The sequence below is a fragment of the Schistosoma mansoni genome (genome assembly GCF_000237925.1).
Source record: "Schistosoma mansoni, WGS project CABG00000000 data, supercontig 0080, strain Puerto Rico, whole genome shotgun sequence".
Lineage (NCBI taxonomy): Eukaryota > Metazoa > Platyhelminthes > Trematoda > Strigeidida > Schistosomatidae > Schistosoma > Schistosoma mansoni.
The window spans coordinates 200126-221427 of record NW_017386030.1 but is presented as its reverse complement, the minus strand read 5'-3'; the positions used below and the strand labels follow the sequence as shown (position 1 = coordinate 221427).

The following is a 21302-nucleotide window of genomic DNA, read 5'->3' as shown; positions in this document are numbered from 1 at the left end:
GGTGCTTGAGTATACGTCGTAACACATATTCGTATATATTTACCAATGAGGTTATGAAAAAAATTCATTCTTATTTCGGTTTATCTCTTTAGAGAATTTCAAATCAAGAAGAAGTATTTTGTAAGTTTTTTGTTTTCTTTCAAAATCAAAAAGTAGTTTTTAAGGGATAAAATGTAAACATGTATGTGTTTTCTGATGGGATTGTATTTACCTCTGTATGCTAAGAGTAGATTAATAAAAGAAGCACTGAAGAACCCCCGAAATACTTTTAAGGGTGAGAGAAAAATTTTTTCATTGGTTTATTTTATTGAACTTGATAAAAATTCTCATGGTTAATGATATGACAAGAAAAACAGATGCTAAAGTTATGTTGGAGTCTGTGTAATCGAACCGTAATTACAAGATAGTAGTTGTATGATCTAGTTTGATTATCAACTAATCCATCTAAATTGTTTATATATCATCAATGAAATGATGAAAGTTAAAAAGTAGTCGAGATGAATACTCGACGAATTATTCCCCAGAATACGATTTTCTCGCGTTCTATTAATGTCACGTCAGTGGTCACCACTGAGGTTGTTATGGTTTATTAGTTTGATATAATTTATTTCAGCCAGTTTTTATACGCCCCCAAATGCCCTGGTACGGCCGAGAGTGGGAAGAGTCCACGCTCCCTCTCGAAATGCTCTCACATAGCCACGCGTATATAGTCTCTGCCAGGGTAGTCATACTCACTGCCTTCTCATGGCACCGGTGTTGTTTACGAAATTGAGAGAACGAAAAGTGAATGTCCGGCACTTTAACCGGGTTAGTGGATATGGAGGATCCACCTAGGGGAGTTGGAAAACCCTTATTCCAAATCAATGGTGCACATGTGCCCCAGTATCCTGAGGGAACAAACAGCGTATGAACCAATCGTTGGTCACCGGCTACCATGGGACTGCATCTCTTTACGTTGCTCCACTGCCTTGTGGATTAGACCTGTAGGTCAAAGACTCCGAGTGTGGGCCCCTAAGAAAACCACCTGCTTCAGTTTGGGCACCTGTGTAGTATCACAACCCTCACACAAATCAAATGAGATTTGTGTGGCACATATTTATTGGTATAGTTTACACTCATATCTGTTGAAAAAAACGGCATCTCATATAGTTTAATTTAATGTAAATATTCTAACCATTCCTTTCAAAGTGTTCTATATGTTTTTTGGAAGTAAATCGACTGACTACATAAGTGAATTATACCATTCATAAAAGGTAATGTTTACAAACGTAAAGACTAAATGAAGTAAAATTGAGCTACTTTGTCGAAATATCGATTCGGTTTTAGTTAACAGAAAACAACATCCAAGTACTGATAAAGTCAGCCCCCGATCGTTACTGATAAAGTGAAGCAAATTTGATATTTTTATACTGTAGTATTAGTATTAGTAGTAGTGATTATTCACCAGAAATAAAGTAACAATCATATACGTAACAGTGACTGATTTCTAGAGGTAATTGCTTGAGTTCTAGTGACTGATCGTAACCAGTGATCTTTAAATATGTCAGTGGGAATGAATAATGACCGTGTAATATTATGAATTGGTCGAAAGTAAAGATGTACGCGATTAAATTACCGGGTCAGTATTCCAAAGGTTAAGCATTTTCTACGAGACTTGAAGGTTTTCAGTTCGATTTGTAGTGAAGTTGTGAGTGTACACCTTTGAAGTCTCATACTGAAATGAAATAGCTGTCTAATGCTTTCTATTTCTCACTGTTTGTGTAATTCAATTCAGTTCGTGATATGTAAACAGTAAAAATTCAACAGTCTACACAAATCCCTTAAATTAGTAGTAAAAATAAGGATTTGAAGAATTATGGAAGAGAACTTGTGAAAATGCATAGTAACAATAATTAGTGGATCTTATTATGTTTTGCTGTTTACGTTTCTGATATTGATACACTTATATGCTGTACACATGCCCAAACCAGCTACTTAAGTGCTAAGGAAGCTTTATCAGCTAAACCGAATCCAGGGATATCTATATACTCAATGATATATATATATATATCCTTTGGAAATTTAAGCTACATATTCAACCAATGTCGCTTATCTTACAGCTTAGATAAAGAAGCCAAACCTTGTCCGGTAGCGTACTACTATCAATTAGTTGATGTCTGATTGCCCCCCCCCTTCACTGTATCAGATCTATTGTCTACACTACAGTTCACTGTGTATAAATATAGCTATAAAGTTATAAGAAACATTTTAATGTAGATTATTACTGGTACACTCGATCATCTTTCACACTCCTTATTGTTGAGTTAGAGATTCATGCAAATTGTTATATCTTTTTGCACTATTAGCTATGTTACTGTTGTACTTTTTCACACGATCAATATGTCATTGAAATTCCTACTTCTAAAAGTTTCTAATAAGGATAATAGGAGATTGCCATCTACTTATTATTGTCCTAATTTACGGATCACCTGATAACATAAATAATGGTAATTATAAATTCACATAGTATTGTTTATTTGAATCTTCCCATTGATGTTTTTAGAACTACAACTGATCAGTCTCTTATTGGCATATGTGCATACTGGGCGTATTAGCCTCAATATAGCCTTAATTCACAAACATTGTAAGCAAAAATGGATATTGGATAGCAGTGGAATCCAGTTTGACGCGTGTTTCGTCTTATTTGAGACTCGTCAGCTAGACGTACCTGGCGATGTAAAGAGTTATCATGAGGGTTGCAGTCAGCCAATCAGAAATCGTCGAAATGATAAATCCATATAATTAACCAAGAACTGGCTTTATTTTGCAAGGGATGAGGCATAAACCACTGAAAAGTTTAATTTCCTAAGCGACAGATAAACGTAATATAAACTTGTGTATAGGTATTTCTTGATTCGATTAGCCAATTAACTCCCATGCTCACTCGCACTTCTTTAACTAGAGTAAAATATTGTATTAGAGTATATATAGATTTTGTGAATCAATATCAGCTCTCATACATCCGTGTGTTACAACAGGAACAGTACTGATTGTAAACATTTACGGATGAATATAAATGGAAACTTCTATCATTGTTTAGTTTAGTAACCTTTCTTTTTGTATATTCATAAGTTAAGTGCTCTGGTGCGAGACTGGTAGGTCCTGGATTCGAATCTCGCTCGCGAGGCGAGGTCGTGGATGCACACTGCCACTGAGGAGTCCCATAATAGGACGAAACAGCCGTCCAGTGCTTCCAGGTTTTCCCTGGTGGTCTAGCTTCAATTGACTCACGCTTTCAACCATAAGTTATATGCTTATAAAATAGAAATCTTATTGAAATGTTACTTATTTTGTACTAAGACTTATTTACTGTTATCAAACCTATAGTATTGAATAATAATGTAATAGGAATGGTAAAATATTCGAGAAATTCTTCACTTGTAAAAAAGAGAAACATTACAAAATTTGTAGTTGAAATGTTATTCCATACCTTAAATGGAGGATCAAGTGATGGAGTTGTATTTCTGGGTGGTTTTATTCACAGGTAGTTAAGCACCATTCTATTCACAAACATAAATCATACAAATAACAATAAAGTTAATGTGTGCAACAGAGTGAAAGTGAGATTTGTCCTGGATAATAAAAAGAAAGGTTTGTATTTGTATTTATTCACGTGACCTTTTTTAGAAGTACATTATGATTAAGCAAACAAAATTCTGATTTTTCATAGTTGAAATCATGAATCAATTGGAGCGCGTTTCGTCCTATTTGGGACTCGTCGGGTGGATGTACCTGCATCTCACAGTTGATGTTCACTTTGGCATTCGAACCCAGTACCTTTTGCTTCAAACGCCATCACGTTATCCACTCAGCCAGGTTTTTAAAGAAAAGTTATTTATTTACTTGAACATATAAATATTAGTACAAAGGGGGGCACCGAATACATATGCGCCACATAAATAATTCGATTTGTTTGAGGGCTGGAATACTTCTCGGATGCCAAAACCGAAACAGGAGGTTTTCTTAGGGGGTCATTCCCCGAGCTTTCGACCTGAAGGTCTGATTCACAAGGTAGTGGAGCCACATCAGGAGATGCAGTCTCATGGCAGCTGGTGCCCAACAATAAGTTCATATCCCACTTGTTCACTCAGGATCCTGGAGCACGTGTCCACCAAACCGGTTCGGGCGCCGAACATTCGCTCTTCGTCCTCTCAATTTCGTAGACAACACCGGTGCAGCGAGAAGGTAGTGAGTAGTATTTCCATGATAGTGGCTGTTTACACGTGGTCATGTGAGAGTATTTCGAAAGGGAGTGCGGACTCTCCTCACTCTCAGCCGTACCAGGGCATATTGGCATTGTTGTTTTTTCAAAATCGACTTCTATCTTTACCAAATCATTCAAACAATAGACTCTTACATTTAAACAAACTAATTTGATATGTTGAATGTTTATTCGGTTTAAAATCGAACTTCTCTTTTTATCTGTTTTATTGTATTGCAACTTTAAGTGTAATAACTTTAATCACCAACACACGCAGTTATTTTATAATCTAAATTGTAACAATCAATATCATTGTGTTGTTAGGCAGAGTATGTATTCGTTTTATCTTTTTTTGTTTTTTTTCTCTCTCTCTATTGTGCAATCCTATCGATTTTATCGTTGATCCATCAATTTCATCAAAGATCCATACCAATTTCTTTTATTACTATAATCATGACTATTTTCTTTGAATATAATTTTAGGCTATTCTTGAAGATCATTGTTCAAGAATATGGGCTGCATCAGCTGATCGTACTCCAAGTAGTGGAGATGGAGGAGGAGAAGGGAGTGGCGATGGAAGTAGGGGAGGTGGTCATCTTCGTGATGTTGATGATGATGACGATGAAGAGAAGGAGGACAATGTTACTAATGATATTGATCATAGTGGAATTGGTATAGATCTTAGTATGCACTCAACTAGACCTCATGATACTACAACACTAGATGATAATCCATCTCAAAGAAATATATCTTCGGATATAGATGAACGTTCATTTATGTCTCCAGTTAACAATAATAATAATAATAACCATGAAGCATATTGTCCATCTACTTCTTTAAGCTATAATAAAGCATACATTAGTGGTGGTGATGGTACTACTAGTATTGTCGGTGGTGTTCGTTGGTCACATCCAACTAATGATATAACAAAATCACAACAAAGATATGATAATAAACCATCTTCTTATTCTATAATTGAAAGTAATGATAATACAAATCATTGGACTAAAGATAAACATATACAACTTATATCTAATAATAATTCTATAAATACATATAACAAATCTGCCAGGTAAGTAGTAGTATGTACATATCTCTTTAATTTTCCCTTTATTACTGTTGATATAAAACGCCCCCAAATACCCTGGTACGGCCGAGAGTGGGGGGTACTGTTTACGAAATTGAGAGGATGAAAACCAAATGTCCAGCGCTTTAACCGGATTGGTGGACACGAAGCGTCCACCTCGGAGAGTAGGAAAATCCTGATTCCAAACCAATGGTGCACATGGGTTACAGTATCCTGAGGTAACTAAAGGCGTATGAACTTATTGTTGGTCACCGGCTACCATGGAACTACATCTCCTCACGATTCTCCACTGCCTTGTGGATCAGACCTTTAGATCAAAGGCTCGGGGTGTGGCCCCCTAAGAAAACCACCTGCTTCAGTCTGGGCACCCGGGCAGTATCACAGCCCTCACACAAATCGAATGAGATTTGTGAGGCGCATATTTATCTGGTGCTTCCTTGTACCAATATTTATGTGTTTAAATAATAAATAATAATAATGTTGATATAACTCATTTATATTGGCTATTTAATTGAGTTTTCACTCATTTAACAAACACCAAATAGATATTCGTTCTAATTATTTGTTATCCTAAATGATAATACAACACGGAGAACACTAACCCGATCACACTTAGTAGACAAACTCTGAAAGATGTGGAAACATTCACGTACCTGGGAAGCATCATTGATAAACAAGGAGGATCGGATGCCGACGTAAAGGTGAGGATTGGCAAAGCAAGGGCAGTATTTCTACAATTGAAGAACATATGCAACTCAAAACAACTAATTTCAAAGATAGAATCTTCAATACCAACGTCAAGACAGTCCTACTGTATGGAGCTGAAACGTGGAGAACTACTAAATGCACCGTTAAGAAGGTACAAGTATTTATAAACAGTTGTTTACGCAAAATACTCAACATTCACTGGCCGGATACTATCAGCAACAGCGTTTTATGGGAGAGGACAAACCAGCTTCCAGCTGAAGAGGAAATTAGGAAAACACTTTGGAAGTGAGTCGGACATACACAAAGGAAATCACCGAACTGCATCACGTGACAATCCCTAACTTGGAATGGTGAAGGGAAGCGGAAAAGAGGAAGGCCAAAGAACACATTACGTCGGGTAATAGAAGCAGATATGAAATAGATGAATGTTAACTGGAAAGGATTGTGGAGGACAGGGTTGGATGGAGAATGGTGGTGTGCAGCTTATGCTCCTCCACGAGGGGTAACAGGCGTAAGTAAAGGAATTAAATGATAATAAGACTTCACAATAAATATATTCAAGTCAGCATATAAAACTGTAAAAATTATCCAATTCAGTTATATATCTTGACTATCTGAAAATTTATTATCTATTAGATTGAATTTAATGTAAATTTGGTTGAATTTTAAATGTATCATATTTAAACCATGATATTATTATAGACTATTTTATATAAGTCATAGAAATTTTAATCTTATGCCATAGAGGGTTCACCTAGGGAAGAAGGAAAACCTTAATTCCAAACCACTGGTGAACATGGGCTCCAGTATTCTGAGGGAACAGATGGCGTATAAATCAATTATTGGTCACTGGTGACCATGAGACTGCATCTCCTTACGTTGCTCCACTACCTTATGGATTAAACCTATAAGTTGAAGGCTACGGGTATGGCCCCCTAAATAAACCACCTGTTTCAGTTTGGGCATTTGGGCAGTATCACAGTCCACACACAAATCAAGTGACTTGTGTGGTGCATATGTATTTGGTGCTATCAAGTCAAATTTTGGGATTGATACATATAAACTAATTATGGAATTATATTACTCATGAGTAGTTGTCGTAATTTAGAAAACTTTTCTGTTCATTTGTTATTGATTTAGTGTACTTACTGTTTAACCATATCAAAGTGAGTGTTTACATTATGTTGCATTTTTATTAAAAAAATCTCTCAATTATCTCAGCTATAAACTTGTTTTTTTAACTGACTATTAGTAAGAATTCACTTATTTACTCATAAGTATGTACATATAGTGTATAAGTGTACATATAGGCCCCCAAATGCCCTGGTATGGCCGAGAGTGGGGAGAGTCCGCTCTCCCTCTCGAAATACTCTTACATGGCCACGCGTATATAGCCTCTACCGGGGAAGTCCTACTCACTGCCTTCTCGTGACGGGGGTGTTCTTTACGAAATTGAGAGGACGAAAAGCAAATGTCCGGCGCTTTAACCGGGTTGGTGGATATGGAGGATCCACCTAGGGGAGTTGGAAAACCCTGATTCCAAATCAATGGTGCACATGGGCTCCAGTATCCTGAGGGAACAAACAGCGTATGAATCAATCGTTGGTCACCGGCTACCATGAGACTTCATCTCCTGATGTGGCTCCACTATCTTGTGGATCAGACCTTCAGGTCGAAGGCTCTGTGTGTGGCCTTCTAAGAAAGCCTACTGATTCGGTTTTGGCATTTGGGCAGTATCACAGCTCACACACAAATCAAATGAGATTTATGCGGCACATATATATTTGGTGCCTCTTTGTACCAATATTTATGTGTTTAAATAATAATAATGTCCTGTACACCTCAATGTTGATTGGTTCTTGTTAACCTTAAATCTGTCCTTGTTTACTTCTTTGTTTTGGTTGCATCTCCTATTGGTTTGATTTTTGTTCCTATGTTTCTGCATAATGTTTCTGATTGGTTGATAAATTGGATTGATTTCAATGTGTTTGTTTATTGCTAATTGACCTGAGTGCCAAGTTTCTAAAAATTCTCTGATGTTTTTTGGAATTGCGTCTATATGAAATCTTCACCTTTTTCCAATCGAATATATGACCGAAGTTGTTCACATTATGGTAATGTGTCAATTTGTGACGATTTATTTTTGTGTCTACATTACTAATCACTGATCGATTTCATGTTCTAATCAGTTTGTGATTTGTCTGCTTCCATTCTGGTGTGTATCACCGCATAGTCGACCTATCAGCAGTCAATATATTGTTATTATTGTTAGAGTCTATGCGCTAACTTGTTGATGTATATTCGTTGTTATATCTAGAGCTTTGATTCTTGCTATGCTGCGTACTACTAGACTACTTGAACGATCGAACCCTCAATGTCGCAAGAGAGAAGACAGAAGACCATGGATTTTATTGCCTAAAAATTCCACATATAGTTCAAATCATGAGTCAATTGAAGGTAGACCACCATGGAAAACCTGGAAGCACTGGACGGCCATTTCGTCCTATTATGGGACTCCTCAGTGGCAGTGCGCATCCACGATCCCGCACTCGCGAGACCCGAACCCAGGACCTACCGGTCTCGAGCCAGAGCCCTTAACCGATAGACCACTGAGCCGGCATCCAACGGTGTTAATGTCAACTATGAAAATACTAAATTCTCCGCAAAACCCCCTCTGATTTCATATATAGTCCAAAAATCTCATATATTTATAGTTTTTTGGCTGAAAGTAAATCATCATTTCGGACAACCAATAGGCACATAAGGGGGCCCTTTTATTCATCCAATAGGGAAGCTACATGTTGACATTCTAGAATGTTCCCCTAGTGGTGATTGGATGGAATGTTTTCGGCCCTTTCTGGGCTTCTTGAGGCTTCCTTTTGTTTGTCAACGAGCCATTCTTACAATAATATACTCACATTTTTCTTTTTAGATATACAGTAGGTTTCTTTTTTGAAATCAGGTATCATAATTTTGCCAATATGTGTGTGCATGTACGAATATGTTCTATACATACATAGAATCATTCGTACGTCCATATACACACACATACAAATATGGAGGGATATATCAATTGTCTTCTTTTTTTTCTTCCTGTATCTCGTCAGTGGTGGTGACAATATTTGATGAAGTTTCTCTTTTGTTTCTCATATAGATAATGATTATTAATGGTTATGAGATATTAATAGTAGTCATTCTGTAAAGTTATTTATTCTCCTTTCTCTCTTTGTACTTGTTGCTTGTCGTTGTTATTGTCCTGTTCTTCTTCTCAGTTTTATCTCTATGCTTGTGTTTGATTGATTAGTTATGTTATGAGAGGAATAAGTAAGTAAGTAGTGTTATTAATCATGTGTTAATTCAATGCATTCATTCATCTCTGTGTGTGTGCCCTTCCCTGCTTCGTTGTTTGTGAAGAAACTGCTGACCACACGTGTACATCCTCTGTTACTCTTTATGATTTATTTCATTGTCTATGGATAAGTCTAGGTTATATTGTAGATGGAGACTATAAGAGAGAGGTGGTAAATGAAAGGAGACAATATATTCAGTTCTGATTGAATACTTCATATATTTGTACGTGTGTGTGTTTTATGTAGATAGTATCATGATTTTTTTGATGGATTGTGGTTATAATATAATTATAACTATCATATATAGTTGGGTTAATTGGGTCAGTTAGTTGGTTGATTGTTTTCCATTGTCCACTTTTACCATCAAAATATACCCTGGGTGTAATTAATCACTGTGATTATTATCATCATTATTTTGTTTTTCGCTTTATTCTACTTATATATTGATGTATTTTTGTCGTTAAAATTGAGGGGGTTTTGTTTTTTGAAAGTGTACATCTATCATATGTATTATTTGCAGAAAGCTAAAAAACAATTACGATACTGGTTTTAAGCAAATATGGATAGTGGCTAGCAGTAGAATCCTGTTTGGAACTCGTCAGATGGATGTACCTGCATCTCAGAGTTGATGTTCACTTCGGGATGCAGGTACATCCAGCTCCGGGTGTGGCCCCCTAAGAAAACCACCTGCTTCAGTCTGGGCACCCGGGCAGTATCACAACCCTCACACAAATCGAATGAGATTTGTGAGGCGCATATTTATCTGGTGCTTCCTTGTACCAATATTTATGTGTTTAAATAAATAAATAATAAAACATCCAGCTGACGAGTCCCAAACAAGACGAAACGCACATCAAACTGGATTCCACTGCTAGCCACTATCCATCTTTGTTTATAATGCTTGTGAATTAAGACAATATCGAGAAATATGCACAGTATGCACGTATGCCGATAAGAGACTGACCAGTTGCAATCCTAAACATCAATTGGAAGATTCAAACAAGTAATACTATGTGAATATAAGATACTGGTTGTTTGTTATAACTGTACTTCTCTTAATTATAACCTATTCGCTTAAGTATATATTACTTTACATGGATTCGATTGACATTTTCATTGCAAGAGATCTAATCCATATATCCAGAGACCCGAATCGGAGTAAGTGAAATCGGGTTCGAATCCATGATTTATTAGCTGGAAGTTGATCAATTGAATCACTGAGCTATTACTTCACTTTTTTTGTGATTAAAGTATACTAAATTTTTAACTTTTGTTGGTTCATATGTTCGAATCTGTATATTTTTTAAATTAAAAAACTCGCAAACTGAAACATAAATGATCACATTTGCATATGAGTAAAAGTATTTACTTAGTATCTGTGCGGAACGGACTACTGTGCAGCAGTCCGTTCCGTCCTACTTTATGGCAGTGAAACATGGCCGATAAGAGTAGAGGATATTCGTAGGCTACTATTATTCGATCATAGGTGTCTTTGAAGCATTGCTCGTATATTCTGGGACCACCGAGTAAGTAATTCAGTTGTTAGGAAACGGGTATTAGGTAAGGATGGCAAATCGATTGGTGAAGTAGTGAAACTTCATCAGTTGAGATGGCTGGGACACGTGTTACGAATGCCCAACCACCGACTGCCCCGACGTTCAATGTTTTATGATGTAGGAGTGGGTTGGAAGTAAGCTAGGGCGGCCACAACAAGACGTGGCACAAATCGATGAAGTCACTGACAAGTGGACTGAGCCATGTTGGTAGGTGTAGACTTCCTGGTTAGAATTCGCGAGATGATGGCAATCGATGGTTAAAGACCTTGAATGACATGGCTCAAAATCGTTTGCAATGGCTCAGGTGCATCCACTCTTTGTGTTCTGCCAAATTCTAATCTTCTGAATTCTTTATGCCTCTATCTTTTTTCTCTTTCCAAATTTATTTCACTGGATTATACTCGTTGAATAACATCTTCAAACTGTAATGTTTTCGATTACTGCTTATACTCTTACTACTTCTACCACTATGGGATATGAATCGAAAATTGTATCTCTGTGTTAATATGGTATGGTAACTCGAACTGATGTACGTACGTACGAAGTTCTACGTTGTGACTGACTGACTGAGTATCTGTGCGAGCCACTTTATTCCTATTGTATTTTAAAAACCGAAAATCATGAGATAATCGACAACATACAAGACAATTTAATTGGATTTACTGATAATAAAAACATTATAAACAGTCAATATTTGAACCCCAGTTACCTAGTTTCACAGTTTCAGATTTTATTGCTGAGATATACAAATGATACAGCTTTTGACTTTTAAACGAGAGTCATTTTCATTAGAATTGCAGTGAGTCCATCCTGAAGTCCACATTACCTTGTATATTACTACTGCCATCCATTTAACGTTGAGTGAATAACAATAAGTCAGGACATTTGGATCCAAGATTTATCGATCGCTTCTCTGACCTATTTAGGTCAAAATTATTTCTTAATGTTTGCAAATAAAATGTCTCACTTCATGTTTATCTCTTTGTTTTGTTCTTGTAGTACAATCGATCCATCAATTACAAAATCATTACCAGTAATCTCTCCACCATGGTTTGCATCATTTTCTCAATCGAAGTATTCTCATAAGACATCAGATATTCAATTACATACACATTGTACAGAGCAGTTAGTCGATTCAGTTAATACCACTAATGCTTCAATATCTACACATGATACAGATCAAACAGAAAGTAGTCCAGTTAATATTAGTGGTAGTAGTAGTACTACTACAACCACTACAACGACCACAGCTTCTACTACAAATAGCAGTACTAATGATCATCATCATCATCAAGGTTCTGTTACAACTAACACCACATCTCAATCAACTCATTCTTCATCAACATCAGCTGTTTCTGGGACGTCAAATTCCACACCGGGAAGTTCCGGTGTAGGTGTATGCACCTCGTCCAATTCACTTGTTATAGGCTATTATATGGGTGATGATCCGGTACCCTATAGAAGTTTATGGCCATCATCAGAGATTACACTTGGTCAATTTAAACAATTAATTCCAAAGAAAAAAGGTTTATTCCGGTAAGTTATATCATGTATATATTGATGTCATTCTAAGGTGACGCTTTATATGTTACTTGGTTACAGTTAAGTGAGAGGAAACCTTTCGACCCTATGTTTCATACTATCCTGTACAAGGAGCATCAGTTTCACCATGATTACAAGTACACCTTGGTTACAAATCCCAACTAGCTCGAAATTTTAGGTTTAGTAGAGTTCCCAGTCAACTACCTCGAATCACCAGAGATGTCAACACAGGTAGTTTTGTGTAGGTAATGCCAAATCACTTGGATTGATGTGATCATATCACAACTTAATCAATAGAATCCACTGAACACTAAAGGATTAGATAAACATGTTAGAGATGATAGATCGCCAGAAATCACTTGGTAAACTACTTATTCTTGTAATTTAATCAGGGAAATTCGAATTTCTCATTTTCTCACCGAAAGCGTCCATTACTACCTTCAACTTGTGTTTCTCTTCTGGAAGGAACTTAAACTTCATTGATTCGTGTTCGCTTGTAGTATGCTATTTTATGACGCTTTTCAAGGACATTTTCGTATTGTATATAATACACATGAGTTTAGTGCTTGTTGTTCGTTCTTCCGGGCTGCTTGTTCAATTGTATATTTTTACGTCCAAATTTGGTCTTCTTCCTCTATTTAGCAGGGTCACACCGTAAAGGAATATCTTAGTTTCGCCCTGCTTTTGCTTTGCTAGTTTTCGTTCTGTTCACCTGTCCAAGTTGATATCACAATACCGCGAACATGGCAAAACATGACACTGGTCACACTTCTTATTGATTAATCACTTGTAAACACTTCATTATAAACGATTGAAAAAGTCAGTCAGTCAGCGACAACGTAGGACCACGCACATTTATGCATCGGTCCAAGTTGCCATACCTCGTTAGCACAACAAGATGAACACCGGATTCATAGAAGTATTTAATTTAGTGGTGGTAGTATATAAAGAAAGGTTGTATATAAGGATATAGTATAGGAAGGAAAGAAGTTACGAAGCAATTTTAATCTCATAGTTTAAGGGAAGACAAAGAGTGTATACACCTACGCCATTGTGATCGATTCTGAGCCATGTCACCCAGAGTCTCCAACCATTGGTTACGACAGTCACGCGGACCCCAACCAGGTAGTCTGCATCTACCAACATGGCTCAGACTAGAAGTTAGTGACTTCAAGCACTGATGCCATGTTTTGGTTTGGCCGCCCCTAACTCTGTTCCAACCATCCCCTACACTAGTCAACATTGCGCGTCGTGGTAATCGATGTTCAGGCATACGTAACACGTGGCCCAACCATCTCAGTCGATGAAGATTCATCACCTCATCAACTGATTTACCATCATTCCCTAATACTCTGCGTCTAACCTCACTATTACTTACCCGGTGATACCAGCAGATGCGAGCAATATTTCTAAGGCATCTGTGGTCAAATACTAGTAACCTACGAGTATCTTCTACTCTTAATGGCCATGCTTCACAGCCGTAAAGTAGAACAGAGCGAACTGCTGAGCAGTATACTCGTCCCTTAATTGATAGACGGATATCTCGTCTTCGCCATAGGTGACGTAAGTTGGCAAAAGTCAAACGAGCTTTCTGAATCCGTGCTGAGATTTCGTCAGACACCAACCCATTAGGGCTGATCAGACTTCCAAGATAGGTGAAGTTGTCGACATTTTCGACTACTTCACTCCCTATCCTTAGTTCAGGTGTTGACGCAGGCCAGTCCTGGAGTAACAATTTACATTTGGATGGGGAGAAACGCATCCCAAACATCCTGGCATTATTACTGAGTTCCAACAGAAGACTCTGCATTTTGTCAGTGTCTTCACCAAACAGGATTATGTCATCTGCGTATTCTAAGTCGATAAGTGAACCTCCTGGTAGAAGATCAATTCCTGAAAATTCAGTCGACGAGAGTGTTATTTGCAGCAACAGGTCTATAATGAAGTTAAACAAAAATGGGGATAGTGGACAGCCTTGACGGACACCACTTGAGGTTGTAAAATCATATGACAGTTCGCCATAAGCTCTCACTCGACTGGTAGTGTTCGAGTAAAGAGCCTTCACAAGGTTTATGTACTTCTGAGGTACACATTTCAATGACAGACACTGCCACAGAACCTCTAGGTCTACAGAGTCAAATGCTGCTTTTAAGTCAAGAAAAACTATCATTGTCGGACGCCGATAAGCGTGTCTGTGCTCTAAAACTTGACGAATGGTGAATATGTGATCGATACAGCCACGACCAGGTCTGAAGCCAGCCTGATTTTCTCGTGTTTGGAGTTCACGAGTTTTAGTTAGGCGCCCGATAATTATTGAGGCTAGTATTTTAGATACTATGTTAGTCAGACTAATCCCTCTATGGTTATCACAGGATGATTTTGGCCTCTTCTTATATATTGGGACAATCAGAGATTGTGACCAGTCGGATGGGATTACATCCGTCTCCCAGATTTTAGCCAGAATATTAGTCAACCTAATCGCTAAAATTGGACCACCATATTTAAAGACATCTGGAGCCAATCCATCTGGACCAGCTGCTCTTCCTCGTTTCAGATTACTTATAGCCTTTTGAACTTCAAGTAGGGTCGGGGGGCCTACTTCAATGTTCCATTCAGGTTTTCTGGGAATAGTGGGTAGTTGTGCAGTAACTGAAGGCCAGCTAAACTGTTCCTTAAAGTGTTCCGCCCATCGTTCTAAACGTTTGGGTTGAGAGCAGATAAGGGTTCCATCTTTTTCCGAGATCGTCTCACTTAAACTTGACTTCTTAGTCCCGGTTTCTTTTATTAGTCTGAATAGTTGCCTGGTGTTGCCTACAGCCGCTGCCTTTTCCATCCCTTTTGCTTTCGTTGCCCACCACTGCTCACGATCGTTCCTTAGACTTTTAGTTAACCTAGATCTAATTTGTTTACGCTCTTCGTCGTGTTCAGAGCCTGATAGGATGAATTTACGAGAATCCATCAGTGAAATAGACTTAGAGGAAATCCATTGGTTCTTTGGAGCCCTATGGTTTAAATGACTAATAGATGTTACTGCTGTTTCCACAGCTGTTCGTGTGTCTTTCCAAGCAGCATCTGGGTCAGTCTCGTTTACAGAACTGCGTAGATGTGAACTCAGTTGTTTCTGGAATTTACATTTGGCTTTCTCGTCCTCCAGTTCAATCCTAATGGGTCTTCTTAGTGTACTTTTCCTGCGTCCATTGAGTCGCAGACAAATGCGTGCTCGTATTAAAGCGTGATCAGAGTCTAAACAAGTATTCCAATACGAGCGACAATCTCCTATTGAGCCTCTCCAACGATGACTGATGACAATATGGTCTATTTGAGTCCATCGTTGGTTTGGTGAAGGTGGTCGCCATGTTAGACGATGTCTCTCCTTATGCTTAAAATTAGTGCTTGCTAAAAATAAATGATTGTCTGAGCATAGTTGCAACAGACGATCACCATTATCGGTTCGTTGAGCCGGAATACTAAAATACCCACCTAAATGTCTTTCTGTTTGATTTAAGCTGCCTACCTGGGCATTAAAGTCACCCGCTACGACTACTATGTCTGAGCGCTTAGCTTTTTGAAGAAGCTCAGAGAGTTTTCTGTAAAAGTCATCTTTTACTTCATCATGGCTGCAGTCAGTGGGAGCGTAGGCAGAAACGACGAAAAGGCAACGACGTGTGTCCCTATCCTTCCGAGTTCTTACGGAGCCATTTAGCCGGACAGCACACAGGCGACTGTTAACGGGGATCCATTCTAATAGTGCCTGTTCTGCCCTTGTACTTAGTGCTATGCCTACACCTGCAAGTCTACGAGAACTAGCCAACGGGTCGCCAGATACACCGAGGGTGTATTTTGTTGGCTGTCCATTTTGGCGAGGTGAGGTCAAGTGAATGACCACACTAGGATCCTGTATGCGTGTTTCGGAGACACAGCATACATCAATGGTACGAGATTCTAGGGTTTTAGCTAAGGAGGCCTGTTGACCGATTTGACTTAGGGTACGTACGTTGTAGGCTTTAATGTGTAGTTTGGAGCGAGGTTTTAGTAGACCTGGGACAGCGTTTCGCGCACTAGAATCGTTGGCCATGGTGACACTTGAGGAGGAAACCGGAGCAGGAAGTTTAGTGTTGAAAGTCAAGGTAGAAGGAATAGTAGGAATTGAAGAAGGAGATTGATTATGAATACAGTGGTCTTGAGTGCTGTTAGAGGTATGAGGGTAGTTTTCACTTTCCGGTTGCCCACACCGTGGAAGGGTTCTTCTAGAGGTACCTGAAAAGGAAATTGGGTTAGAAGTGGTCTTAATGACCTGAGAGCGTGACCGCAGTGCCCAAGGGACAACTGCTTGAGGTCGGTCACACACGACCTTTTTGTGGGTAGTTTTTGTGTTAGCTCCGTACTTGTTGAGACCTTACCGCCGGAGACGGAAATCCGTGGGATAAGGCGAGGTGTGCATTTTTAGGGTCGACATTTTCTAACCCCACCCGTCCTTGTGGGAAGGCAGCATCGCTGTTATGCTGGTTGTCTAAAGGAAACACCTTACTGCTGTCACACCTCTGTACAGTCAGCAGTACGTCTTCGACTTCGGACCTTGGGATTGCTGCTTTTAGTCTCACTGCTCTTCAACGGACGTGTCTGGCATGGTAGGAACTTGAGTACGATTGTTCCAGCCAATATCTCTCGATTGGTTCATCACGATAGGCAAGCCCGACCACCACGTCAAGGTAGCAGCAACGGTCGGGACGATTGAAAGAAGAATATCAAATAGTTTTATTGTCTCACTTCAATGGTCATTTTCGGGTGAGAATAAACTCCACTCTTGTTTGCGGTCTTGACCTTAGACCTGGCAACCAACCATAATGAGACAAGGAATTTGTTATTCACACTATCGTAATTCATAATGGAGGGCTTGTTTCGTTCTCTGTCATTTTTGCTGGCTTACATAAAAAATGTAAAGTCTTCGATGACGATAATATCACTCCATCATGCTATGGAAGTCGGTCATGATAGAGGAAAGATCACACCATAACTAAAAACATACTTCCAATTCATTCTGTAATAAATTTTTTTTTCTCAAAATATCTACAAATGAGTGACTAACTAGATGAAAACATAAACGTAATTACTGACTAAGATACCTTTAGATGATTTGACAATGTGGAGTATATTCCCGACTTCAATTTCTGTTAGATTACAATTTCAAATAACAGAGAATTGTGCAATTCATAGTAAAGTATGCTAGTAAATTATTGCCATTTAAATGATATAATGATAGCTGTCATTGATTAAATCTCTCGAGTTTTAATTCTGTCTTTAAACATAAGCACAAATCATGGATACACTTGGTTACTATGGCAACTTGGACCGATGCATAAATGTACCTGGTCCTATGTTGTAGCTGACTGACTGACTTGAGTACTGAGTTCTATTAATTAACGATGCACTTATAGTGATGGTAATCTGTGTTCCTGTATTTGGTTAAAACATTTTTTAAGGCAATAGAGTTATCCAAATTTATAAATTTAACAATTTTTTTTCGCAAGAAAGGAAACACTTCTTATTTCTATGACAATAGACTTACTGTATCAATGGTGGTTTCTAAAAGACTTATTAGGTCGTTTATTACTTCAAGGTCGTACCATTTCAACATAGTTTCAATGCCGATTTGATGTGATCTCATCTAGTTTCAGTATAAAAATAATCCTGAAGCGTTTCATCCTGTTGAATGTAGACAACATAACCTAGAGTGATCATCAAATCAAATGTCAAAACTTTCAACAAATCACCATTGAATTGTACATTCACTATGCTATGATAAGTTATTATTTATTTTATTTATTTAAACACATACATATTGGTACAAAAGGGCACCAGATACATATGCGCCACACAAAATAATGAAAATAGGAAGAGAAAGGATGAAAAGATAAGGGGGACTGAAATGTACAACCGGAAAACTCTTTCAGCTAAGAAAGTTAGAACCACTCTTTATGAAGAAAGTAAAAGAAGGTTATAGCAGGATCGCCACTGTGTTGCACCATCTCTCGGACCTCAGCCAGGGAGTCGTGAATTCCAACAGAAGCTAGCTCTTTGCAGCTTTCTTTCATGCCACAACACCATGTCATACACTGACCTCCTCTCCGCTTTTTACAACCAGTCCCAGAATCGGCAAATAATGCACGATGTGGAATTCTGTCGGACGACATTCGTAGAACATGTCCAAGCCACCGAAGTCGGTGTTTCAAGATGGTAACACCAATTAGATTGGCGTCTTTGCGCCCGGACACACGATGCCGAAACTCTGCATTACCAACATGGTGTTGCCACTGGATGTCAGCAATCCTTCGGAGACAACGATGTTCAAACACAGAGAGTCGTCTAACATCCTCAACTCGGAGAGGCCAGGTTTCACAAATGAAATGAAATGACGCATTCCACTGACTACACTACTCTCGCTATGATAAGTGTGTGTGTGTTAGCCACATCTTTACACACAAATTTTATCAACCATCATCTAAAGTGCATACATGTTTATCATATTCATTAACATATCAGGTTGACGATGTTGCCAACAATTGACAATCTCTTTTTCGTATTTATCAAGCATACCATATATTTGATAACACTGCTTGGAGATGTGAACCAGATCCTGTCTATTTCGGGTTAGACATTCTAGCATTAGTATCGTCAGTCTTAAGTACACAAATTATTATTGAATTTAAGTTTTATCATTTCATTTTCCATCATTAAAATAAAAATCACTATTCATATGATAAATATTATTTATTTATTTGAATACATAAACATTGGTACAAGGAGGCACCAAATAGATATGCGCCACATAAGTCATTCGATTCATGTGATAAGGGTCAGGATACTGCCCGGATGCCCAAACTGAAGCAAGTAGTTTCCGTAGGGGGCCACACCCGTAGCCTTCAACCTAAAAGTCTAATCCACAAGGTAGTGGAACCAAATCAGTTGATGCAGTCTCATGGTAGCCGTTGACCAATAATTGATTTATACGCCATTTCTTCCCTCAGGATCTTGAAGCCCATGTGCACCATCCTTTTGGATTCAGGGTTTTCCTACTCCCTTAGGTGGATCCTCCATATTCACCAACCCATTTAAAGTGCCGGCCATTCGCCTTTCGTCTTCTCAATTTCTTAAACAACACCATCACCTCGAGAAGGCATGATGGTGTGATTCATTTCATGCTGACCTTGAAGATGAGGGCGAATTTATTGCTGATGATTATGATTTTGATGGTTGAGATGAACGAAGGTTTTCTGTCTTCCCTAGGTGGATCCTCCGTGTCCACCAAGCCGGTTTTGGCACCGGACATTCGATTATCGTCCTCTTAATTTTGTTAGCAATACCGGTGCTGCGAAAAAACAGTGAGTGGGATTTCTCTGACAGTGGCTGTATATGCGTGAGCTTGTTTGAGCATTTGGAGAGGTAGAGCCGACTCTTCTCAGTCTCGGCCTTACCAGGGCATATTACAAATAACTGTTAAATTGTTTATTAATACTTCTCATGGTTTACCCGTTTTCACATCAAAGTTTATTTCTTCTTTTTATTTATCCTTAAAATAATAGATACTTTTTTAAGAAAGCTTCAGATGAATTCGATTCCGGTGTAGTACATCAAGAGATCACAAATGATGATACTATTCTACCTTTATGGGAAGGTAAAATTGTCGCCAAAGTTGAACGAATTGATTGATAACTGAATAGAAGACGGTTCTGTTTTGGGAAGAATACAAAAAATCATTTAGTTCATTGGATTTTTTTGTTCTTAGGGTATAATCATTACACTATCTGTCTATTCTCTCTCTTATTTTCACTATGTTGAAAAGTGAAGTGGCATATAACCCCCCCCCTAAGGGATGTATCTCTTAACTATTCTATTTCTGTCTCTCGTTGATGCCACATTATTACATAATCATTAAATTATTCAAAATGTAAAAATAAGCGCCTCATTCATTGTAGTATTCACAATTTTTCTACGCTACTGCTCCTACTCTCTTCGTATGCGCTGCTATCTTCAGATATCATCCAAATCCGGTTATTCTTCTTATTACTTATACTAATAATGATGATGTAATCATGGTAATTTGTGCCTTCTTATCATCATTCTTTGGTTGTTTTTTTTAGTTTTATGATGTATGTGCGTGTGTGTCAATGTATGAGCGTGGTACACTTTAGTTAATCGTACATACTCGCTCACCCACCTGACCCAACAACACTTTTTTTTCCATGGGTTAAACAGGGTATAATATTATGAAATCATAATTTCTATTTTCTCTCTTATTTTGGTTTTATTTTATTTTTGCGATTTATCCATTTTTTTTGTTTCATATATATATACATTTTAGAATTTATGTATATCCCAGTTGTATTCTATTGGGGTGGGGTGAGAAAGGGGGGTAGTAACAATAGTTGCTAAGAGTTCATTTTGTAAATGTTATTTTATAAATAGGGTTACCTCTTGTTACATCATTCAATAATAATTAATCAATTTGTTGCCTTTGTAGAATTCTTAACCCCCCCTTTTTTTTGCTCCTTTTATATATATAACATTATCATATTATGAAACCATTAATGATACTCTTTTAGTGTATTTATCCTTTATTCACTTCCGTTTTACAATCAATCTTGGTCGTTTTTTCTTCTTTTATTACTATTACTCTCATTATAGGTAAATTCAGTCGACCTCTTCTTTTTTCCTTCTTAGTAAACTAGCCTATATGTACGTGTGTGTTTGTATGTATGTATGTTTGATGGATAGTGGAGAACAAAGAAGATTCACGCCAAGTACATATGCATATTATAGAT

General features: G+C 37.9%; 1 protein-coding gene across 1 annotated transcript in view; it reads left to right on the top strand.

The window, feature by feature from the left end:
• The window catches only part of Smp_166200 (axis inhibition protein, axin, putative), a gene marked incomplete at its 3' end in the record, with an annotated part of 38916 nt that extends 18726 nt beyond the window's left edge, over positions 1-20190 (top strand). Inside the window, exons 7-10 of the mRNA XM_018790491.1 lie at positions 4723-4819; positions 4919-5312; positions 11941-12477; positions 20064-20190. Coding sequence (XP_018646222.1) covers positions 4723-4819; positions 4919-5312; positions 11941-12477; positions 20064-20190 — 1155 coding nt within the window. The remainder of the gene's footprint in view (positions 1-4722; positions 4820-4918; positions 5313-11940; positions 12478-20063) is intronic.
• Positions 20191-21302: the final 1112 nt, after the last annotated feature.